This window comes from Carcharhinus amblyrhynchos, unplaced genomic scaffold (assembly GCF_965287045.1).
Source record: "Carcharhinus amblyrhynchos unplaced genomic scaffold, sCarAmb.v2.hapA scaffold_719, whole genome shotgun sequence".
Taxonomy (NCBI): domain Eukaryota; kingdom Metazoa; phylum Chordata; class Chondrichthyes; order Carcharhiniformes; family Carcharhinidae; genus Carcharhinus; species Carcharhinus amblyrhynchos.
In genome coordinates, this window is record NW_027650459.1 from 7,795 (window position 1) to 31,726 (window position 23,932).

The 23,932-nt window shown below is 52.6% G+C and overlaps 1 protein-coding gene and 1 long non-coding RNA gene across 2 annotated transcripts; both read left to right on the top strand.

The window, feature by feature from the left end:
* Nucleotides 1–5,579: 5,579 nt before the first annotated feature.
* On the top strand, nucleotides 5,580–9,228 carry LOC145339884 (uncharacterized). Its single transcript, XR_013886087.1, has 3 exons — nucleotides 5,580–5,819; nucleotides 7,330–7,412; nucleotides 9,053–9,228. It is a non-coding gene; the product is annotated as an uncharacterized LOC145339884 (long non-coding RNA).
* Nucleotides 9,229–10,392: 1,164 nt separating this feature from the next.
* LOC145339880 (programmed cell death protein 10-like) lies at nucleotides 10,393–18,852 on the top strand. Its single transcript, XM_080184417.1, has 4 exons — nucleotides 10,393–10,547; nucleotides 14,883–14,961; nucleotides 17,225–17,307; nucleotides 18,483–18,852. Exons 1-4 carry the CDS (start codon nucleotides 10,393–10,395, stop codon nucleotides 18,613–18,615), a joined length of 450 nt encoding a protein of 149 aa, XP_080040543.1. The 3' UTR covers nucleotides 18,616–18,852.
* Nucleotides 18,853–23,932: the final 5,080 nt, after the last annotated feature.

A 23,932-nucleotide genomic window follows, 5' to 3' on the forward strand; every position in this document is an offset into this window, starting at 1 on the left:
TGACAACGGATGAATGAACATCACTCAACAATTACCAGGCAGGATTGTTCCCTTCCTGTTGGTGAACACTTCAGTGGTCACGGGCATTCGGTCTCTGATCTTCGGGTAAACGTTCTCCAAGGCGGCCTTCATGACGCACAACAGCAGAGACTGATACCCAAGTTACACACACATATGATTAGTCACGCTAAATTGCCCCTTAGTGTCCAAAGATGTGTAGGTTAGGTGGATTGGCTGTGCTAAATTGCCCCTTAGTGTCCAAAGATGTGCAGGTTAGGGTGGATTGGCCATGCTAAATTTCCAATTAGTGTCCAAAGATATGTGGGTTAGGTGGATTGGCCATGCTAAATTGCCCCTTAATGTCCAAAGATGTGCAGATTAGGTGGATTGGCCATGCTAAATTGCCCCTTAGTGTCCAAAGATGTGCAGGTTAGGTGGATTGGCCAGGGTAAATTGCCCCTTAGTGTCCAAAGATGTGTAGGTTAGGTGGATTGGCCATGCTAAATTGCCCCTTAGTGTCCAAAGATGTGCAGGTTAGGGTGGATTGGCCATGCTAAATTTCCAATTAGTGTCCAAAGATATGTGGGTTAGGTGGATTGGCCATGCTAAATTGCCCCTTAATGTCCAAAGATGTGCAGATTAGGTGGATTGGCCATGCTAAATTGCCCCTTAGTGTCCAAAGATGTGCAGGTTAGGTGGATTGGCCAGGGTAAATTGCCCCTTAGTGTCCAAAGATGTGTAGGTTAGGTGGATTGGCCACGCTAAATTGCCCCTTAGTGTCCAAAGATGTGCAGGTTAGGTGGATTGGCCATGCTAAATTGCCCCTTAGTGTCCAAAGATGTGCAGGTTAGGTGGATTGGCCACGCTAAATTGCCCCTTAGTGTCCAAAGATGTGCAGGTTAGGTGGATTGGCCATGCTAAATTGCCCCTTAGTGTCCAAAGATGTGCAGGTTAGGTGGATTGGCCAGGGTAAATTGCCCCTTAGTGTCCAAAGATGTGCGGGTTAGGTGGATTGGCCATGCTAAATTACCCCTTAATGTCCAAAGATATGCAGGTTAGGTGGATTGGCCATGCTAAATTGTCCCTTAGTGTCCAAAGATATGCAGGTTGGGCGGATTGGCCTCAACTGGGATCTTGGGTTCATGTCACATGGTTCCTGGGTAGCGAGGCTGGAGCAGTCTCTCGAGCTGATAAAGGAGGCCCAGGAAGAGTGACTCTTCCCAGCAATTAAAAATTACAGATGTTAATAATGACCATGGTGACTGGGTTAGGTTTTGCCAGGTAAAGGGGAAGGAACTAATCATTTCCTCTTCCTGTTGTCAGGTGTCAGCTAAGGTTGAAGATTGTGATGGGGCCCCTCCAGTCTGGTTGGCCAGACTGGGTTGGATATTGAACCATTCAGAATAATATCTTAATTCTACCAAGCAATATTGTGCCCTCAGTGACTGTGTCTCTGTCCTGATGTGTGTGTTATCAAATAAATTCCTCTGTGTTCTTTAACTATCCCTCTCAGTCAATGTATTGGTTGAGTGAGTACAAGTACAGAGCACCCCGGGCGGTGGGGGGAGGTGGGGGCGGATATGTGAGAACATTTCTCTTCAATCCCTAAGCCACACATCTTTGGCACAGAAAATAGTCTCACAACACCATGGTTACATCATGGCTACACATCTTTGGACACTAAGGGACAATTTAGCATGGCCAACCCACTAACCTACACATCTTTGGAGTGTACACGGTGCTGATCAGAGTGTACATGGTGCTGATTAGAATGTACACAGTGCTGATTAGAGTGTACACGGGGCTGATTAGAATGTGCACGGTGCTGATTAGAGTGTACCCAGTGCTGATTAGAGTGTACATGGTGCTGATTCGAGTGTACACGGTGCTGATTCGAGTGTACACGGTGCTGATCAGAGTGTACATGGTGCTGATCAGAGTGTACACGGGGCTGATTAGAATGTGCACGGTGCTGATTAGAGTGTACACGGTGCTGATTAGAATGTACCCAGTGCTGATTAGAGTGTACACAGTGCTGATTCGAGTGTACACGGTGCTGATTCGAGTGTACACGGTGCTGATTAGAATGTAGACAGTGCTGATTAGAATGTGCACGGTGCTGATTAGAGTATACATGGTGCTGATTAGAATGTACACAGTGCTGATTAGAGTGTACATGGTGCTGATTCGAGTGTACACGGTGCTGATTAGAGTGCACACAGTACTGATTAGCGTGTACACGGTGCTGATTCGAGTGTACACGGTGCTGATTCGAGTGTAAACGGTGCTGATTAGAGTGTACACTGGGCTGATTAGAGTGTACACGGTGCTGATTTAAATGTGCACGGTGCTGATCAGAGTGTACAAGGTGCTGATCAGAGTGTACACGGTGCTGATTAGAGTGTACACAGTGCTGATTAGAGTGTACACGGTGCTGATTAGAGTGTACACAGTGCTGATTAGAGTGTACACGGTGCTGATTAGCTGAGCTAAGTGGATTTTAACAAGCCCGTGTTAATTGCTGTCACTCTCTCCACTTGCCTGTGATTCATTAGACCGGAATTGTTTTCCTGTTTGGAAGTGGTGCCACAGTTCCGGAGAGTGTGCTGATTCTCTGAGTAGCACTAAGTTGTTTGGAAATTCCCTGATTTGTTGAAGTGAAGGGCTGTTCTTTCGCCCCTGAGTCATTTTTTAAAGAGCTTGGCCGTGCCTGTGAAGGAAGGGATTCAGTCTGTGCGAGAGAGAGACAGAGACAGAGACAGACAGAGAGAGACAGAGACATGTACGGATCGTTGTTGGGGAGAGATTGCCTGCTTGGTGTGTCAAAACTGTTGGCGTTATTGGTTATGATACTCCTGCCTGCGCCAGGTAAGTGCCAACTCTTGTTCTCACCCTCCTGATCATTCACAGACCGCATTATTTCTGTTTGTCCAGCTCAAACCACCCACCACCCCGGCCCCTCGCCAGTGACGGGCATCCCACTTTGGCAATGCCCAACATACCGGAGCTGAATTCATCTGACTGCCACTTAGAACCCTGTCAGCGCAGAAGGAGGCCATTCGGCCCATCGAGTCCGCACTGACCGCGACCCCACCCAGCAACACCCCCCCCACTGGGCAACTTATCCCCGCAACCCTTATTATTTACCCTACTGACCACCCTTGACACCAAGGGGCAATTTAGCCAACCCATCGAAGCCGGCGCGTCTTTCGGAAACCGGAGCGCCCGGAGGAAACCCACGCAGGCACGGGGAGAACGCGCGGACTCCGCTCAGGGGAGTGTGACCCTAGCCGGGAATCGAACCCCAGGTCCCTGGCACCGCGAGGCAGCCGTGCTCACCCGCTGTGCCCCGTCCAGTCAGGTCTCTGGGCAGGGGCACTTTCGTTTGGGGGGGGGTGGTGGTGAGGTACATAATTTTAGGCTTTTCCATCTTTTTCCCGACGGGAGAAGGTGGAAGAACAGCTTCGTTATTCGAGAAAAGAATGTTTTGTCCCTGATGATTAATTAAATGAATACATTGCAGTTCTGTGGGAATTAAACTCATTTCTCCATCGCATCTATCCAGCTCACCGGTAATTATTCCAGTAATTGACAATTGGAAATGTTCATCCAGAAAGCGATCGTCATTTTGGAGCACAGACAGTAGGGAATGTTTTCCAGCTGGCATTTTCCCCCTCCACACAATCCAAATTCTGGGATTTGTGGAAAGGATCCAGTCACATTGAACCCATTTCCTTCTCATCGTTTTGCCAAAATAAACACAGCCATTACATCTGCTCAGAAGAGGAGTCTCAGATAATCTAAACTGTATCATGTTTCAGTATTCACGGTTTGAGGTTCAAGTTTATTTGTTAGTGTCACAAGCGGGCTTACGTTAACAGTGCAATGAAGTTACTGTGAGAATCCCCCAGTCGCCACACTCCGGCGCCTGTTTGGTAACACTGAGGGAGAATTTAGCACGGCCAATGCACCCTAACCAGCACGTCTTTGGACACTAAGGGACAATTTAGCATGGCCAATCCACCTAACCTACACATCTTTGGACACTAAGGGGCAATTTAGCATGGCCAATCCACCTAACCTACACATCTTTGGACATTAAGGGACAATTTAGAATGGCCAATCCACCCTAACCTGCACATCTTTGGACACTAAGGGACAATTTAGCATGGCCAATGCACCCTAACCTGCACATCTTTGGACACTAAGGGACAATTTAGCATGGCCAATCCACCTAACCTGCATGTCTTTGGGCACTAAGGGACAATTTAGCATGGCCAATCCACCTAACCTGTCTTTGGGCTAGTAATTCGAAGACCCTGGGTGCCTTCGTTCATCAGTCGTTGAAAATAAGCGCGCAGGTACAGCAGACATGAAAGAAGGTGAATGGTATGTCGGCCTCCATAGCAAGAGGATTTGAGTATAGAGATAGGGATGTTTTGTTGCAGTTGTATAGGGAGTTGGTGAGGCTACACCTGGAGTATTGTGTGCAGTTTTGGTGTCCTTATCTGAGGGAAGATATCCTTGCTATAGAGGGAGTACAGTGAAGGTTTACCAGGCTGATTCCTGGGATGGCAGGTCTGTCATATGATGAGAGACTAAGTCGGTTAGGATTATATTCTCTGGAGTTTGGACGAGTGAGAGGGGGATCTGATAGAAACTTATAAAATTCTAACAGGGTTAGATTCAGAAAGAATGTTCCCGATGGTGGGAGGAGTCCAGAACTAGGGGGTCAGAGTTTGAGGATAAGGGATAAACCTTTTAGGGCTGAGGTGAGGAGAAATTTCTTCACCCAGAGGGTGGTGAATGTGTGGAATTCACCCCCACAGAAAGGAGTCGGGGGCAAAATGTTGTGTGATTTCAAGAAGGAATTAGATATCGCTCTTGGGGATAAAGGGATTGAAGGATATCGAGGGGGGGAGATCAGGATATTGGATTTGATGATCAACCATGATCAAAATGAATGGCAGAGCAGGCTCGAAGGGCCGAATGGCCTCCTCCAGTTTCTATGTTATGCTCTGGGGACCTGGGTTCGAACCCTACCACAGCACATGGTGAAATCGCAATCCAATAAAAATGTGGAATTAGAAGTCTAATGACGACCATGTGAGGGTGACACAGTGGCACAGTGTGTTAGCACTGCTGCCTCACAGCACCAGGGACCTGGGTTCAATTCCCGGCTTGGGTCTGACTGGGTGGAGTTTGCATGTTCTCCCCGTGTCTGCGTGGGTTTCCTCCGGGTGCTCTGGTTTCCTCACACTGTTCAAAGATGTGCAGGTTAGGTGGATTGACCATGCTAAATTGCCCCTTAATATCCAAAGCTGTGCAGGTTAGGTGGATTGGCCATGCTAAATTGCCCCTTAATATCCAAAGATGTGCAGGTTAGGTGGATTGACCATGCTAAATTGTCCCTTAGTGTCCAAAGATGTGTAGGTTAGGTGGATTGGCCATGCTAAATTACCCCTCAGTGTCAGGGGGGACTAGCTAGGGTAAATGCAGGGAGTTATGGGAATAGGGCCTGGGTGGGATTGTGGCCAGTACAGACTCGATGGTCCGAACAGCCTCCTTCTGAACTGTGGGGATTCTATCAGGTGAGTGTGCTGTGTACCTTTATCCGCAGCCTAATATCCTGTCTTTCTGATTTCTCCTGTCAACTGATTTTTGGTTTTCTCCTTCACAGGTTGGACAGGAGAGATCAGACCATCTTTGCCTTGTTGCAGAGGATACGAGAAAAATGATATCAACCCAAAATATTTCAATCGCTTCAGGAAAAGTTATCAATCGTCCAGCATCTGCAACAGCCTGAGGGAAGCAGTTCTGTGAGTGTCTCTGAGATCTATCAGATTAGAGAGTCACATTCCAATATTCTCATATCCACCCGCTCACCCCATCCCCCATTTCCCTTCCCCCACTGCTGCCGTCAGCTAAAACACGGGGTTAGATACAGAGTAAAGCTCCCTCTACACTGTCCCCCCATCAAACACTCCCAGGACAGATACAGCACGGGGTTAGATACAGAGTAAAGCTCCCTCTACACTGTCCCCCATCAAACACTCCCAGGACAGGTACAGCACGGGGTTAGATACAGAGTAAAGCTCCCCCTACACTGTCCCCATCAAACACTCCCAGGACAGGTACAGCACGGGGTTAGATACAGAGTAAAGCTCCCTCTACACTGTCCCCCCATCAAACACTCCCAGGACAGGTACAGCACGGGGTTAGATACAGAGTAAAACTCCCTCTGCACTGTCCTCCCCATCAAACACTCCCAGGACAGGTACAGCACGGGGTTAGATACAGAGTAAAGCTCCCTCTACACTGTTTCCCCCATCAAACACTCCCAGGACAGGTACAGCACGGGGTTAGATACAGAGTAAAGCTCCCTCTACACTGTCCCCCATCAAACACTCCCAGGACAGGTACAGCACGGGGTTAGATACAGAGTAAAGCTCCCTCTACACTGTCCCCATCAAACACTCCCAGGACAGGTACAGCACGGGGTTAGATACAGAGTAAAACTCCCTCTGCACTGTCCTCCCCATCAAACACTCCCAGGACAGGTACAGCACGGGGTTAGATACAGAGTAAAGCTCCCTCTACACTGTTTCCCCCATCAAACACTCCCAGGACAGGTACAGCACGGGGTTAGATACAGAGTAAAGCTCCCTCTACACTGTCCCCCATCAAACACTCCCAGGACAGGTACAGCACGGGGTTAGATACAGAGTAAAGCTCCGTCTACACTGTCCCCATCAAACACTCCCAGGACAGGTACAGCACGGGGTTAGATACAGAGTAAAGCTCCGTCTACACTGTCCCCCCATCAAACACTCCCAGGACAGGTACAGCACAGGGTTAGATACAGAGTAAAGCTCCCTCTACACTGTCCCCCATCAATCACTCCCAGGACAGGTACAGCACGGGGTTAGATACAGAGTAAAGCTCCCTCTACACTGTCCCCCATCAAACATTCCCAGGACAGGTACAGCACGGGGTTAGATACAGAATAAAGCTCCCTCTACACTGTCCCCCCATCAAACACTCCCAGGACAGGTACAGCACGGGGTTAGATACAGAGTAAAGCTCCCTCTACACTGTCCCCCCATCAAACACTCCCAGGACAGGTACAGCACAGGGTTAGATACAGAGTAAAGCTCCCTCTACACTGTTTCCCCCATCAAACACTCCCAGGACAGGTACAGCACGGGGTTAGATACAGAGTAAAGCTCCCTCTACACTGTCCCCCCATCAAACACTCCCAGGACAGTGGAAGGTGATTTGTTCCTGGCCTTTGACTGATTCTGACTCCAGTTGTTGATTTGTCCGCAGGTTTAATTTGACCAACGGGACTCCGGTGTGCGGTGACCCAGAGAAAGCCTGGGTTAAGCTGCTAATGAAACGGATCGATCGAGGTACACCCGCCCCCCTGACCCCTCATGAATTCTATCAAGATCTTCGAGTTGATTGAGAATGAGTGATTTTTTTTGCTTGGAATTTCCAGCCCTTTTGAGCCACATTCTGGTTCATTCTGGTTTCCCTCCACGCTGAAAGTGGGGAGTTTGTGTCAGTGTGGATGGAGAGCTGGAGTAGGCCCGCGAGCCTGTTCCACCGCCAATCCATCCGATCATCGCCAACCCTCTGCCATCCCGACGCCCCCAGTGACTGTCACCCATCCTGGTCGGTTTTCCTGGGAATATCTTACTTTCTCCCGCAAAGTTTGTGTGAGGTGTGGGTCCGATGCCACGGCGTTTGTGCCAACTGTCTGGGCGACGGTCAGAGGGTTAATCAGAGAGTTGGGGGGGTGGCACGGGCGGCAGAGTGGATCGCGAGAGCGATTCAGCGAGGACTCCTCACACGAGGCCTAAAGGGAGGGTCTGGGCCTAAGGGAGGCCCAGGGCACAGAGCCTAAGTGGAGAGGCCAGGGCCTAAGAGAAGGTCTCGTGGCCTAAGAGAAGGGCCCAGGGGCTATGGGGAGAGGCCTGGGGCCTAAGGGGAGGGGTCCGTGGCCTAAGGGGAGAGGCTAGGGTCGAAGGGGAGGGTCTGGGGCCTAAGGGGAGGGCCTGGGGCCTAAGGGGAAGTCCTAGAGCCTAAAGGAAGGGCCCAGGCCCCAAGGGGAGGGGGAGGGTCCTAAGGGGAGGGTCCAGGGCCTGAGGGGAAGGGCTGGTGTTTAAGGGGATGGGCCAGTGCTTAAGGAGAGGGGCTTGGGGCCAAAGGGGAGGGACACAGTAAAAAGTCTGACAACACCAGGTTTTAGTCCAACCTATTGATAGTAAACTCACTAGCTTTCGAGGGGTTTCCCTCTTCTCCACATCATGACTAAGGGGAGGGGCCAGGGCTTGAAGGGGAGGCTGTGCGTGGGGAGCTCTGCACTCTCTACAGTTGGCCAATGCCATGGCGACGGTCGATGTTTGGGGGACAGGGAGGTGAATGGGGGCTGTGGGGTTGGGTTAACGGGGATTGGCAATCAGCCAGGTGGGTGCAATTGTAGGGGGCACAATCATTGGGAGTAAAGATCGGGGGTTGGCCATAATCTGGGGGGGGAGCCACGATCGGTGGGGGGGTGGGTGCAATCGGGGAGATGCGGGAGACAATGTCTGGGAGAGTGGGGTATGGCATTATGTGCACTGGGAGATCAGGCACACACTAGCAGTCAGCAGCCAGCTTCCTGGCCTGAATAAGCTCCCCCTACTGGCGGGAATCACACTTTGCCCCATTTTGCTTTCTAAGTGTCAGGAGATTTGAATTTTTGGATCTGAATGAAACCCGGGTCCCTGGTGCTGTGAGGCAGCAGTGTTAAGCCATCAGCTTATCCGATCCATCTCCGCACTGAAATTGCTGGCCCCTGGAATCTGGTGCACTCTCTCCAATGCCTTCCCGAGGGGGCAGGACCCAGAATTGGGTGCAATGCCCCAGTTGAGGCCGTACCAGGAACTGTTCGACAAACGGGTTAAACATTCCTCTCTCTTTCTCTCTTGAGTGTTCTAATGCTTTCTCATCTCTCTGACCCTGTCTCTCTCTCTCCTTCCCTCACCCCAAACCATCCCCATTAAAGCCAACAAAAAGCCACAGCTGGGTAAGAAAGGCAGACCTTTCAAGGAGCAAACGGGAACCAGACCTTCACAGGGACCGTCGAGATTGACAGGGGCACCGAGAACTCAACAAGACACCACCCCATTGGCAGCGGTCGTCGAGCCAGCAACTCGGAGCTCTGGGACATCCACACAGCACCAGGGTAAAGTCCTACAGGTTCAATAGCTATCCTGGTTAGGCCTAACAGAGGTTCTGTGTGCTGTGGGTAGACTGTTAGGGAGGGAGTTCCAGGACTTGGAGCCAGGGATCCTGGAGGAACAGCCAATATGTTTCCAAATCTGTGGTGGGTAACTTGTAGGTCAAATTCTAGGTGCTGTGTGTTCACTGTGTGTCGACAGCACTTATCCGGTTAGAGGTGACGTTTCCACCCCATCCCCCCACTAAGCACAGAATCCCGACAGTGTAGGGAGGGGCCATTCAGCCCATCGAGTCTGCAGCAACAACAATCCCACCCAAGCACTATCCCCGTAACCACGCATATTTACCCCACTAATCCCCTGACACTAAGGGACAATTTAGCATGGCCAATCCACCTAACCTGCACATCTCTGGACAGTAAGGGGCAATTTAGCATGGCCAATCCACCTAACCTGCACATATTTGGACACTAAGGGGTAATTTAACATGGCCAATCCACCTCAACTAAACATCTTTGGGCACTAAGGGACAATTTAACATGGCCAATCCACCTAACCTGCACATCTTTGGGCACTAAGGGGTAATTTAGCATGGCCAATCCACCTGACCTGCACATCTTTGGACACTAAGGGGCAATTTAGCATGGCCAATCCCCCTAACCTGCACATCTTTGGACACTAAGGGGCAATTTAGCACGGCCAATCCACCTAACCTACACACCTTTGGACACTAAGGGGCAATTTAGCATGGCCAATCCACCTAACCTGCACATCTTTGGACACTCAGGGACAATTTAGCATGGCCAATCCACCTAACCAACAGAACCTTCAGACTGAGGGAGGAAACTGGTTGAAACAAACGCAGACACGGGGAGAATGTACAAACCCCACACAGACAGTGACCCGAGGCCAGGAACCGAACCTGGGCCCCTGACGCTGTGAGGCAGCCGTGCTAATCACTGTGTCACCGCACCACCCATCATCGTCCTGCCTTGTGTAGATGGTGGAGAGGCTCTGGGGGCGGGGGGTGGAGTCAGGAGGTGAGTTACTCGCCGCAGGATTCCCAGTCGCGGTCAATGCTGGAGAATCCCGCCGGACTGACCCCCGACTCTGTGCTGAATTAACTGGACAAACACCGTCCGCGTCTGGGGCTATTCTCATAACCATGGCAACTCTTTCTTTATCTCTAGGGCCATTGGACCGGGGTGAGGAACTGAAGGAATTATCGGAATTACGGAAGAAGGGTCAGGCTCTGAGGAACATTCTCAGTTCCATCGCTGACGATATTAACCAAAAGAAGCAGTTCATGTTGACCATCAGGTCAGTCAGTGTCAATGGCGGGTCACCTGGGGGGAGCCGATGGCCTGGTGCTATTATCACTGGACTGTTAATCCAGAAACTCAGCGAATGTCCTGGGGGGAATCCGGCTTCGAATCCTGAGTGGAATTCGATAAAAAATATTCGGAATTAAGAATCTACGGATTGTGGGAAAAACCCATCTGGTTCCCTCCAGGGAAGGAAATCTGCCGTCCTTACCCTGTCTGGCCGACTCTGAATCCCACAGCCAATGGGGTTGACTCTCTACTGCCCTCCAGTGGCAACTAGGGATGGGCAATAAATGCTGGAACCAGCCAGTGACACCCATGTCCACGAGTTAATGACACCCTCGTGAGTGTGTGTGAGTCAGGCACTGAGTGAACCCCACCCCTCGGGGCTCTGAATCCTTGTGGGGGTGGGGGGGGAGCTGATAGTGATTCTCCTCATTGGAATATCACTAAATAAGGACAGTGAGAAGTCTCACAACACCAGGTTAGAGTCCAGCGGGTTTATTTGGACTCACGAGCTTTCGGAGCGCTGCTCCTTCATCAGATGAGGATTAGGTTGATAAGTGAGGATGCGGGATCATGCTGTGCTTTGGGTCTGTGCCTCTGTGAGCAGAATGAGGCCATTCGGCCCATCGAGTTCACTCCGCCGTCCATTTCTGTTAAGTTTCTTTCTCCTGCCTTTTCCCCGTAACGTTTGACCAATGGAGACTCTGTCTATCTCTGTCTTGGAGGCACCCAGAGAGCGGGAGTTTCCAGCTGCGTTCACTCCTAAGGCCGGAAAATTCCAGCCGAGGTCAACGGGCCTTTCCATGTCCGACCCGCGGCGCCTCCCGCGGTGAGCAGGGAGGAAAATTTCACCCAGTGACCTGACCGCCACAGCGTTCTGCGGCAAAGTGTTCCACAGATTCACCACCCTCTGGCTGAGGAAATCCCTCCTCATCCCTGTTTTTGTGGGATCTTGCTGTGCGGGCCGCTGTGCTTCCCACAATGCAACGCTGCTCCGCAAAGTGCCAACTTGGCCGTGTTATGGGGTGGAGCCGGGCGCTACACAAATTGTTAAGGTGGCGACCGGTGTGGTAGCTTTTATTGGGAGAGGGATTGAGTTTCGGAGCCGTGGGGCCACGTTGCGAATGTACAAAACTCTGGTGTGGCCGCACTCGGACTATTGCGCACGGTTCTGGTCGCTGCTTTGTAGGAAGGATGTGGAAACATCGGAAAGGGTGCAGAGGAGGTTTACCGGGATGTTGCCTGGTTTGGTGGGAAGGTCTTACGAGGAAAGGCTGGGGGACTTGAGGCTGTTTTCGTTAGAGAGAAGGAGGTGAATTAATTGAGGCGTATAAGATGATCGGAGGATTAGATGGGGGGGGTCAGTGAGAGGCTTTTCCCTCGGATGGAGGTGGCTAGCACGAGGGGACATAGCTTTAAATTGAGGGGTGATAGGACAGATATCAGAGGGAGGTTCTTTACTCAGAGGGTGTGGAATGCCCTGCCTGCAGCAGTAGCGGACTCGCCAACATTAAGGGTGTTCAGATGGTCACTGGATAAACGTATGGATGATATTGGGATAGTGTAGGTTAGATTGGTTTCACAGCTCGGTGTGACATCGAGGGCCGAAGGGCCTGTACTGCGCTGGAACGTTCTCTGTTCTAAACAGAGTTTCTCGACAGCGAATTAAACTGTCCTTACCCAAAGCGCTGGAAAATCTCGGCAGGTCTGGAAGGAGAGAAAAGAGCTGAGGTTTCGAGTCAAGGTCAAAGGCAGAGAAACTGGGAGATATTTATACTGCAGGGTTGGCAGTTGAGGGTGGGGGAAATGAAAGAGAAGTCATAGCTACATTCCAGGGTAAGCAGTGTTTACATTTGCACCTTGTTCAATGTGGTGCAGTCGCTGTGACCTCTCCTCTCTATCAGAGAGACCAAACATAGGCTGGGGGGGGGAGGAACTGCTGTGTGGGCGATCAGGACCCCCCTGACCCTTACCATTTTAACACACGGTCCTGCTCCCACCTGTCTGTCCTCAGCCTGCAGCTAAGTTCCAGTGAAGGGTTAACGCAAACCGGAGGGACAGCGTCTCACCTTCTCCTCTCAACATCAAATTCAACAACTTCAGAAGCTTTGCTCTCCCCCCACCCCCACCCCTTTGTGTTCATTTCATTATTTACTCTTCCCGAACCTATATTCCATTATTGTGTTTGTTCGTTTTTCATCCACCTTCACTCTTTCCCCCTACTTTATCCCTCTCTCCTCACCTCGAGTCATCGATTCAGAGAGGTTTACAGCACGGAAACAGGCCCTTCGGCCCAACTTGTCCATGCTGCCCTTTTTATTTTAAAACCCCTAAGCTCATCCCAATTGCCCAGGTTTGGCCCACATCCCTCTATACCCATCTTACCCATGTAACTATCTAAATGCTTTTTAAAAGGCAAAATTGTACCCGCCTCTACTACTGCCTCTGGCAGCTCGTTCCAGACACTCACCACCCTCTGAGTGAAAGAATTGCCCCTCTGGACACTTTTGTATCTCTCCCCTCTCACCTTAAACCTATACCCTCTAGTTTTAGACTCCCCTACCTTTGGGAAAAGATATTGACTATCTAGCTGATCTGTGCCCCTCATTATTTTATAGACCTCTATAAGATCACCCCTCAGCCTCCTACACTCCAGAGAAAAAAGTCCCAGTCTATCCAGCCTCTCCTTATAACTCAATCCGTCAAATCCCGGTAGCATCCTAGTAAATCTTTTCTGCACTCTTTCTGGTTTAATAATATCCTTTCTATAATAGGGTGACCTTTCCTGCCTCTTTTCTCCCCCCTTCCCCCCTTTTTCAGAATGTAAAAACTAGAACCGGAGGGCACAACCTCAGAATGAAGAGACGATCCTTTAAAACAGAGGAGGAATTTCTTCAGCCAGAGGGTGGGGAATGTGTGGAACTCTTTGCCGCAGAGGATGCCAGTGTCTTTAAGACGGAGATAGATAGGTTCTTGATCAATAAGGGGATCAGGTGGAAAAGGCAGGAGAATGGGGGATGAGAGAAATATCAGCCATGATTGAATGGGGGAGCAGATGGGCCGAGTGGCCTAATTCTGCTCCTACGGTTGTCTCTCTCCCACCCATTATCCCCGCCTTCCCCCCACATCTTAATCTGTCACCATTCACCCTCTAATTCCTAATGGCTGTTTGGCTATTCATACCTTCTATTCTCTCTGTGGGCTGCCATTAGCAGCCTTTCTCCTGGTCTCTGTGGCTATGAATTATCTTTCATTCCCACACCCTGTAGTATAAATATCTCCCACTTCCTCTGCCTTTGACAAAGGGTGGCCTGAACTCGAAACCTCAGCTCTTTTCTCTCCTTCCAGATGCTAAGATTTTTCCAACATTCTCTCTCCTGGTTTCAGATCCCAGCCTCCGAGGCCATTTGCTTTTAGTTAGGTGGTAATTTGGAGTATTGCGTTTGGTTCTGGTCGGTGCAGGAAGCTTTGGAGAGAGAGAGAAGGTTCAGCAGGATGTTGCTCTGTCCAGAGGGTGATGGCTGTGAAGAGGGGTTGGACAAACTGGGATTGTTTTCGCTGGAAAGACGGAGGACGAGGGGAGACCCGATACAGGTCTACAAAATGATCAGAGGCATAGACAGGGTGCATAGTCAGAGGTTTTTCCCCAGGGTGGCACAGTGGGTTAGCACTGCTGCCTCACAGCGCCAGGGACCTGGGTTCGATTCCAGCCTCGGGTCACTGTCTGTGTGGAGTCTGCACATTCTCCACGTGTCTGCGTGGGTTTCCTCCAGGTGCTCCGGTTTCCTCCCACACTCCAAAGATGTGCAGGTTAGGTGGATTGGCCATGCTAAATTGCCCCTTAGTGCCCAAAGATGTGTAGGTTTGGTGGATTGGCCATGGTAAACTGCCAAGGGGATTAGCAGAGTAAATATGTGGGGTTATGGGGATCGGGTCTGGGTGGGGTTGTGGTCGGTGCAGATTCGATGGGCCTCCTTTCGCACTATAGGATTCCTGCAATCCTCTTCTGCATCAAGGGGACACAGGTTCAAGGTAAGGGGGGGGTTATTTAAAGGGAGATGTGCGGGGGGAGGTTTTTCACACAGAGAGTGGCGGGTGCCTGGAATGTGCTGGCAGAGGAGATGGTGAGAGCAGGCACATTGTGGCATTGTAGTGGTACCTGAATGGGGACATGAATAGGGAGGGGAGAGAGGGATACAGAGGAGGGGGAGGAGGTTCTGTTTTTAGTTTAGTTATGGTCAGCACAGGCTTGGAGGGGCTGAAGGGCCTGTTCCCGTGCTGGGACTGCTCTTTGTTCTAAATACTTGAACATTCTCTTCCTCAGGGAGTCCGCTATGGCAATAAAGGACATGTTGACAAGAGTTTCGGATATGATAAAGGAACTCCCCCCATCGACGCACCAGGTAATCTACCTATTGCAAAGAATGGTTCATCATGTCTGTTCCATATCTCTGTATCGGACACAAGGGTGGAAATTTAAACCCGGATTCCCAGCCATTCCCAACATGGAATGACAATGTGGCATTCCCTCAGCACAGACCCTCACATGCTCTCTCCCTCTCTATCCCTCTCCCCCTCTCTGATCAAATACAGATCAGTCAAACCATTGAACATTACAATATTATTACCCTTCCAGTGTCAGGGGGATTAGTAGGGTAAAAAGCACTCCTGTTAATTTTTCTAGGTTAAAGGCGCTACATAAATATATAGAAATAAATTCTTGTTGTTAAGGCGGGGCAGTCTCTTTTCTCTGGGACAAAGGGGGCTGAGGAGTGATTTAATCGAGATTGTTAAAACAGTGAAAGGCTTTGATTGAGTGGATACAGAACGAATGTAACCCCTTGTGTGGGGAGAAAGGGGTGTCACTGTGAGATTGTCACCCAGAACTCCAATCAACAATTCAGGAGAAACTTCTTAACCCAGAGAGTGGGTGGCACAGTGGTTAGCACCGCTGCCTCACAGCGCCAGGGACCCAGGTTCAATTCCCAGCTTGGGTCGCTGTCTGTGTGGAGCCTGCACGTTCTCCCCGTGTCTGTGTGGGTTTCCTCTGGGTGCTCCGGTTTCCTCCCACAGTCCGAAAGATAAGCTGGTTAGAGTGCATTGGCCGGGCTAAATTCTCCCTCAGTGTAACCCGAACAGGCGCCGGAGTGTGGTGACTAGGGGATTTTCACAGTAACTTCATTGCAGTGTTAATGTAAGCCTACTTGTGACACTGATAAATAAAATTTAAACTTAAATTGCCTTTAGTGTCCAAAAACGTGCCGGTTTGGAGGATTGGCCATGTTAAATGTGTGGAGTTACGGGGATAACCCTGAGTAAGATGCTTTCTCGGGGAATGGGGGAGAATGTGGGACTCACTCCCACGGGGGGAGTGGGGGAGAATGTGGGACTCGCTCCCACGGGGGGAGTGGGGGAGAATGTGGGACTCGCTCCCACGGGGAGTGGGGGAGAATGTGGGACTCACTCCCACGGGGAGTGGGGGAGAATGTGGGACTCACTCCCACGGGGAGTGGGGGAGAATGTGGGACTCGCTCCCATGGGGAGTGGGGAGAATGTGGGACTCGCTCCCACGGGGGAGTGGGGGAGAATGTGGGACTCGCTCCCATGGGGAGTGGGGAGAATGTGGGACTCGCTCCCACGGGGAGTGGGGAGAATGTGGGACTCGCTCCCACGGGGAGTGGGGAGAATGTGGGACTCGCTCCCACGGGGGGAGTGGGGGAGAATGTGGGACTCGCTCCCACGGGGGAGTGGGGGAGAATGTGGGACTCGCTCCCACGGGGGGAGTGGGGGAGAATGTGGGACTCGCTCCCACGGGGAGTGGGGGGAGAATGTGGGACTCACTCCCACGGGGGGAGTGGGGAGAATGTGGGACTCGCTCCCACGGGGGGAGTGGGGGAGAATGTGGGACTCACTCCCACAGGGAGTGGGGGAGAATGTGGGACTCACTCCCACAGGGAGTGGGGGAGAATGTGGGACTCACTCCCACGGGGAGTGGGGAGAATGTGGGACTCGCTCCCACGGGGAGTGGGGAGAATGTGGGACTCACTCCCACGGGGAGTGGGGGAGAATGTGGGACTCACTCCCAGGGAGAGTGGGGGAGAATGTGGGACTCACTCCCACGGGGAGTGGGGGAGAATGTGGGACTCACTCCCACGGGGAGTGGGGGAGAATGTGGGACTCACTCCCACGGGGAGTGGGGAGAATGTGGGACTCACTCCCACGGGGAGTGGGGGAGAATGTGGGACTCGCTCCCACGGGAGGAGTGGGGGAGAATGTGGGACTCGCTCCCACGGGGAGTGGGGAGAATGTGGGACTCGCTCCCACGGGGGGAGTGGGGGAGAACGTGGGACTCACTCCCACGGGGGGAGTGGGGAGAATGTGGGACTCGCTCCCACGGGGAGTGGGGAGAATGTGGGACTCGCTCCCACGGGGAGTGGGGAGAATGTGGGACTCACTCCCAGGGAGAGTGGGGGAGAATATGGAATGCTAGCATGGACTAATTGGGCTGAATGGCCTGTTTTCGGGCTGTATATCCTATTTCATTACATTACCAGTGAATTCCAGAGCAGGACATTGCAGTCAAATGTATTACAAATCATATATTACGATCTCCGTGTCTCTGCCCAATATTCCGACTGATGGTTTGGGATCCGATTCCTGTTCTAGGACCTCATCCACAGACGGAGAGAGTTTTTAATTGCCTCTAAAAGTTTCAGCGACACTCTGAAGAATTATTTCAAGGATCAGAGGTGAGATTTAAACCTGTTATTTATTTGTTAACTTTCACATTCGCTGCAGGGATGGTGCGGTGGCACAGTGGTTAGCACTGCTGCCTCACAGCACCAGGGGCCCGGGTTCAATTCCTGGCTTGGGTCACTGTCTGTGTGCGGAGGCTGTTCCTCCGGGTGCTCCAGTTTCCTCCGGGTGCTCCGAAAGCGGTGCTGGTTAGGGAGCTAAATTCTCCCTCGGTGTTACCCCGAACAGGTGCAGGAGTGTGGAGACTGGGGGGGGGATTGTCACAGTAACTCCATTGCAGTGCTAATGTAAGCCGACTGTGACACTGATTAAATAAATAAACCTCAGCAGATATTCATTCCTGGAGAGGGTGGGTGAGACAAAGAAATAGATGGGGGAAACAAGAGAGAGAAAAAGGCAAGAGGGAATGATAAAGGGGGAGAGAGAACTGAGTCACCGTGACATACAGTAATTCAGAGAAAATAAGTTCAAATCCCACCCGGGCAAATTTTGAGTTTAAAAATTAGGAAATAAAGTAAAAGTCATTATCTTATTTCACTTTGAATAAGTTTGTGAAGCTGTTAGAAAAGCCCCGAGTTGGTTCAGGACTGTCCCTCGGGCTGGAGGAACCAACTCCAGTTCATATCCAGGGGCAGACCAGGAGGGGGCAGCATTGACAACATCATCAACTCGGGTTGCCAACTCTTATGGGGTGTAATCCTGGGAGGATTGGCAGAGAGTTTAACCCCTCCCTCGGCGACCCCCTCCACCGCTATCTGTAAAACTCAGCTAATAAACTACATTGTGGATCAGGGATGGGAAAGATTTCTTTTTTAGATGGACGGGGCGAGAGCTGGGTGACCTTGGGAAGCACCTCAGCGCAATGGAGGAGCTCCAGGGCAATCCTGGAGGGTTGGCAACTCCCTTGTGAGGGTGTCCCTCCAGCCCCACCCCTGAAGGTTAAGGGAGGGGGGGGGGGTCTTTACGCTTTCTTTAAGGGGCCGCGCCCATTAAATATTCCGAAGGAATTCCAGGCAGATCGATTAGCCTCCTGTGAGCTGGAAGTTCCGGAGCGGAGTGGATCGAGGTTGCTGGAAGGGACTGGCATGTGTGTTAACGGGGAAACGTGAGCCGGATTTTCCCTGGGCGATGGACCTCTCACCCGGATCCTTTTCCCCCCCTCTGCCAGGAGTTCCAGTGTGATCGTGGGCGCCCTAAACCTCATTCACCAGATCAACCTGTTGGTGCAGGCCTTTTCCGAGTCGGTGGAGCCGGCAAGCCCCCCCCCCACCACCATCGGAGCCTCGCCTGGGACCCTTTGACCTTCCATCATGTGGGGATTACACCCCGGGATGATTTCCGGGTTGGACGTGACGGGACGTGGGCCAAGATTTTGGTTAACTGGTTGCTTTCTGCCATCGGACCCTGCATTTCCGTCTCTAATAGCTCTTCAACTGTGGAGACCCTCACCCACTGACTGTGTTGCCCCCCCACATACTGATGACACCTCCGCCTCGCCTCCCTCATCCTACCCTTTGCTTCCTCTGAAACTCTGCTCCCCCCCCACTTAACTATCACCGACCCACCCACCCCCCCGGGTTACAGATCACCGGTTCTCCCTCGCTCCCTCCTCCTCACCCTCCCGTGGACACTCTGACTGGCTGCCAGTCAGGCAACACCCCCAGTTAAAATTCTCATCCTTGTATTCAAATCCCTCCATGTCCCCTCTCGCTCTCTGCCTCCCCTCCTCCTCCTCCCTATCTCTGTAACCTCCTCCTCCCCACCCCTCCTCCCTATCTCTGTAACCTCCTCCTCCCCACCCCTCCTCCCTATCTCTGTAACCTCCTCCTCTCCACCCCTCCTCCGTATCTCTGTAACCTCCTCCTCTCCACCCCTCCTCCCTATCTCTGTAACCTCCTCCTCCCCACCCCTCCTCCCTATCTCTGTAACCTCCTCCTCCCCACCCCTCCTCCCGATCTCTGTAACCTCCTCCTCCCCACCCCTCCTCCCTATCTCTGTAACCTCCTCCTCCCCACCACTCCTCCCTATCTCTGTAACCTCCTCCTCCCCACCCCTCCTCCCTATCTCTGTAACCTCCTCCCCACCCCTCCTCTCTTATCTCTGCCTCCCCTCCTCCTCCCCACCCCTCCTCCCTATCTGTGTAACCTCTCTAGTCCCTCATTCCTCCGAGCTCTCTGCGCTCCTCCGATTCCGGCCTCTTGACCATCTCCTGATTCCCATCGCTCCATCACTGCTGGCTGTGTCCTCAGCTGCCTGGGAGCTCCGAGCTCTGGGGATCCCTCCCTAAACTTCCCCACCTCTCTCCCTTTCTCGCTTTGCCTTTCTCTTTTTCTCTCTCTCTCTCTCCCACTGTCTCTGCCTGTCTGTCTGTCTGTCTCTCTCTCTGTCTCTCTCCCTCTCTCTCTCTCTCTTTGTCTCTCTCTCTCCCTGTCTCTCTCTCTCTCTTTCTCTCTGTCTCTGTCTGTCACTCTCTCACTCTCTGTCTCTCTCTGTCTGTCTGCCCCTCTCTCTCTCTTTCTCTCTGTCTGTCACTCTCTGTCTCTCTCTGTCTGTCAGCCCCCCCCTCTCTCTCTCTCTTTCTCTCTGTCTGTCACTCTCTCACTCTCTGTCTCTCTCTGTCTGTCTGCCCCTCTCTCTCTCTCTGTCTCTCTCTCTCTCTCCCTGTGTCTCTCTCTCTCTCTGTCTGTCTGTCTGCCCCCTCTCTCTCTCTGTCTCTCTCCCTGTCTCTCTCTCCCGCCTCCCTTCCCCGCCTCCCCCCACTCTCCCCACCCTGTCTCCCCCCCTCCCCACACTCTCTCTCTCCGCCTTTCTTACCCTCCCTCTCTCGCTCCCCACCTCTCTCCCACCCCCTCTCTTCCCCCCTTCCACCACTCTCTCCCCATACCCCCTCCCCCGTCTCTCAACCCCCTCACTCCCCCTCTTTCCCCCCATTTCCCCCCACTCTCTCCCCCCATCCCTCCCCCGATTCTCTCCCCCCACTCTCTCCCCCCCTCTCTCCCCCCATTCTCTCCCCCAGTCTCTCTCCCCCCCTCTCTCCCCCGATTCTCTCCCCCCACTCTCTCCCCCCCTCTCTCCCCCCATTCTCTCCCCCAGTCTCTCTCCCCCCCTCTCTCCCCCGATTCTCTCCCCCAGTCTCTCTCCCCCCATTCTCTCCCCCAGTCTCTCTCCCTCCCTCTCTCCCCCCATTCTCTCCCCCAGTCTCTCTCCCTCCCTCTCTCCCCCCGCACTCTCTCCCCCCGCACTCTCTCCCCCGCACTTCTTCACTCTCCTGTCCCCGAGATTTCTCAATGTGATTTGAGTTCTATTTTATTTTCTGGAACTCCTGTGAGACAGCTTGGGATATTTTCTGATGGAATCGTTTCTGTATAAATATTCTGTATAAACATTACAATATTAAAAATTTGCCTTTTAAAAAGCATTTAAACATTTACACAGGTACGCTGGGTACAGAGGGATATGGGCCAAATGCGGGCAATTGGGACGAGCTTCGGGGTTTTCAAAACAAAAGGCGGTATGGATAAGTTGGGCCGAAGGGCCTGTTTCCATGCTGTAAATCTCTGTGACTCTATTAAATGTTGTTAGAAATTGCATGGGTTAATCCCATTATTCAGCACTGACCCTCTGACAGTGCGGCACTCCCTCAGCACTGACCCTCTGACAGTGCGGCACTCCCTCAGCACTGACCCTCTGACAATGCGGCACTCCCTCAGCACTGACCCTCTGACAGTGCGGCGCTCCCTCAGCACTGACCCTCTGACAGTGCGGCACTCCCTCAGCACTGACCCTCTGACAGTGCGGCACACCCTCAGCACTGACCCTCTGACAGTGTGGCACTCCCTCAGCACTGACCCTCTGACAGTGCGGCGCTCCCTCAGCACTGACCCTCTGACAGTGCGGCGCTCCCTCAGCACTGACCCTCTGACAGTGCGGCGCTCCCTCAGCACTGACCCTCTGACAGTGCGGCACTCCCTTGGCACTGACCCTCTGACAGTGCGGCACTCCCTCAGCACTGACCCTCTGACAGTGCGGCGCTCCCTCACCACTGACCCTCTGACAGTGCGGCGCTCCCTCAGCACTGACCCTCTGACAGTGCGGCACTCCGTCAGCACTGACCCTCTGACAGTGCGGCGCTCCCTCAGCACTGACCCTCTGACAGTGCGGCACTCCGTCAGCACTGACCCTCTGACAGTGCGGCGCTCCCTCAGCACTGACCCTCTGACAGTGCGGCACTCCCTCAGCACTGACCCTCTGACAGTGCGGCACTCCGTCAGCACTGACCCTCTGACAGTGCGGCGCTCCCTCAGCACTGACCCTCTGACAGTGCGGCGCTCCCTCAGCACTGACCCTCTGACAGTGCGGCACTCCCTCAGTACTGACCCTCTGACAGTGCGGCGCTCCCTCAGCACTGACCCTCTGACAGTGCGGCGCTCCGTCAGCACTGACCCTCTGACAGTGCGGCAGGCACTCTGTCAGCACTGACCCTCTGACAGTGCGGCACTCCCTCAGCACTGACCCTCTGACAGTGCGGCACTCCCTCAGCACTGACCCTCTGACAGTGCGGCGCTCCCTCAGCACTGACCCTCTGACAGTGCAGCACTCCCTCAGCACTGACCCTCTGACAGTGCGGCGCTCCCTCAGCACTGACCCTCTGACAGTGCGGCACTCCCTCAGCACTGACCCTCTGACAGTGCGGCACTCCCTCAGCACTGACCCTCTGACAGTGTGGCACTCCCTCAGCACTGACCCTCTGACAGTGCGGCACTCCGTCAGCACTGACCCTCTGACAGTGCGGCGCTCCCTCAGTACTGACCCTCTGACAGTGCGGCACTCCCTCAGCACTGACCCTCTGACAGTGCGGCACTCCCTCAGTACCTCAGTCAAAGTGTCTGGATTTTATGCTTGTATCTCTACATTGGGACTGGAATCTGCAAATCTTAAGATGCAAAAATGGAAGAGAGAAAATGAGAGGGATCTTCCCACCACCGGAGCCTCGCCCGTGGCCCTTTGACCTTCCGTCGTGTGGGAATTACACCTGGGCTGATTCCGGGTTGGGTGTGATGGTGAGATATTAAGGGATTAACATCCCATGGAATCTCCCATGATCTTGGCCATTTGTGGAATAAAAAAGGATCCACAAGCTGAGATCCTGCAAAATGGCAAACGCAGCTGGTTGCTTTAAGATAAAGGGAAAAGTCTCTATCAGCTTAAAGCTCCCTCTACACTGTCCCCATCAAACACTCCCAGGACAGGTACAGCACGGGGTTAGATACAGAGTAAAGCTCCCTCTACACTGTCCCCATCAAACACTCCCAGGACAGGTACAGCACGGGGTTAGATACAGAGTAAAGCTCCCTCTACACTGTCCCCCATCAAACACTCCCAGGACAGGTACAGCACGGGGTTAGATACAGAGTAAAGCTCCCTCTACACTGTCCCCCCATCAAACACTCCCAGGACAGGTATAGCACGGGGTTAGATACAGAGTAAAGCTCCCTCTACACTGTCCCCATCAAACACTCCCAGGACCGGTACAGCACGGGGTTAGATACAGAGTAAAGCTCCCTCTACACTGTCCCCCCCATCAAACACTCCCAGGACAGGTACAGCACAGGGTTAGATACAGAGTAAAGCTCCCTCTACACTGTCCCCCCATCAAACACTCCCAGGACAGGTACAGCACGGGGTTAGATACAGAGTAAAGCTCCCTCTACACTGTCCCCCCATCAAACACTCCCAGGACAGGTACAGCACGGGGTTAGAAACAGAGTAAAGCTCCCTCTACACTGTCCCCCCATCAAACACTCCCAGGACAGGTACAGCACGGGGTTAGATACAGAGTAAAGCTCCCTCTACACTGTCCCCCATCAAACACTCCCAGGACAGGTACAGCACGGGGTTAGATACAGAGTAAAGCTCCCTCTACACTGTCCCCCCCATCAAACACTCCCAGGACAGGTACAGCACGGGGTTAGATACAGAGTAAAGCTCCCTCTACACTGTCCCCCATCAAACACTCCCAGGACAGGTACAGCACAGGGTTAGATACAGAGTAAAGCTCCCTCTACACTGTCCCCCATCAAACACTCCCAGGACAGGTACAGCACGGGGTTAGATACAGAGTAAAGCTCCCTCTACACTGTCCCCCCATCAAACACTCCCAGGACAGGTACAGCACGGGGTTAGATACAGAGTAAAGCTCCCTCTACACTGTCCCCCATCAAACACTCCCAGGACAGGTACAGCACGGGGTTAGATACAGAGTAAAGCTCCCTCTACACTGTCCCCCATCAAACACTCCCAGGACAGGTACAGCACGGGGTTAGATACAGAGTAAAGCTCCCTCTACACTGTCCCCCATCAAACACTCCCAGGACAGGTACAGCACGGGGTTAGATACAGAGTAAAGCTCCCTCTACACTGTCCCCCATCAAACACTCCCAGGACAGGTACAGCACGGGGTTAGGAGCAGACGGTGAGCTTTAGGACCCAAAGGAAGCCACAAGGACAGACCGACTTCGACAACACGGATATAAGTCTTAAACAGACTGATTCCGCCCTTCCCCCGGTGCGGAAGAGCGTCCGTCGACCCCCCCCCTCACCCTCACCCTCCCTCCCTCC

What these genes read in the sequence shown, in the direction of transcription:
- LOC145339880 (XM_080184417.1), top strand. Translation starts at nt 10,393, where the DNA reads ATGGCAACTCTTTCTTTATCTCTAGGGCCATTGGACCGGGGTGAGGAA. An exon ending in TCCCCCCATCGACGCACCAG is followed by an intron (nt 14,962 to 17,224) that starts GTAATCTACCTA and finishes TTCCTGTTCTAG; the next exon opens with GACCTCATCCACAGACGGAG. An exon ending in AATTATTTCAAGGATCAGAG is followed by an intron (nt 17,308 to 18,482) that starts GTGAGATTTAAA and finishes CCCCTCTGCCAG; the next exon opens with GAGTTCCAGTGTGATCGTGG.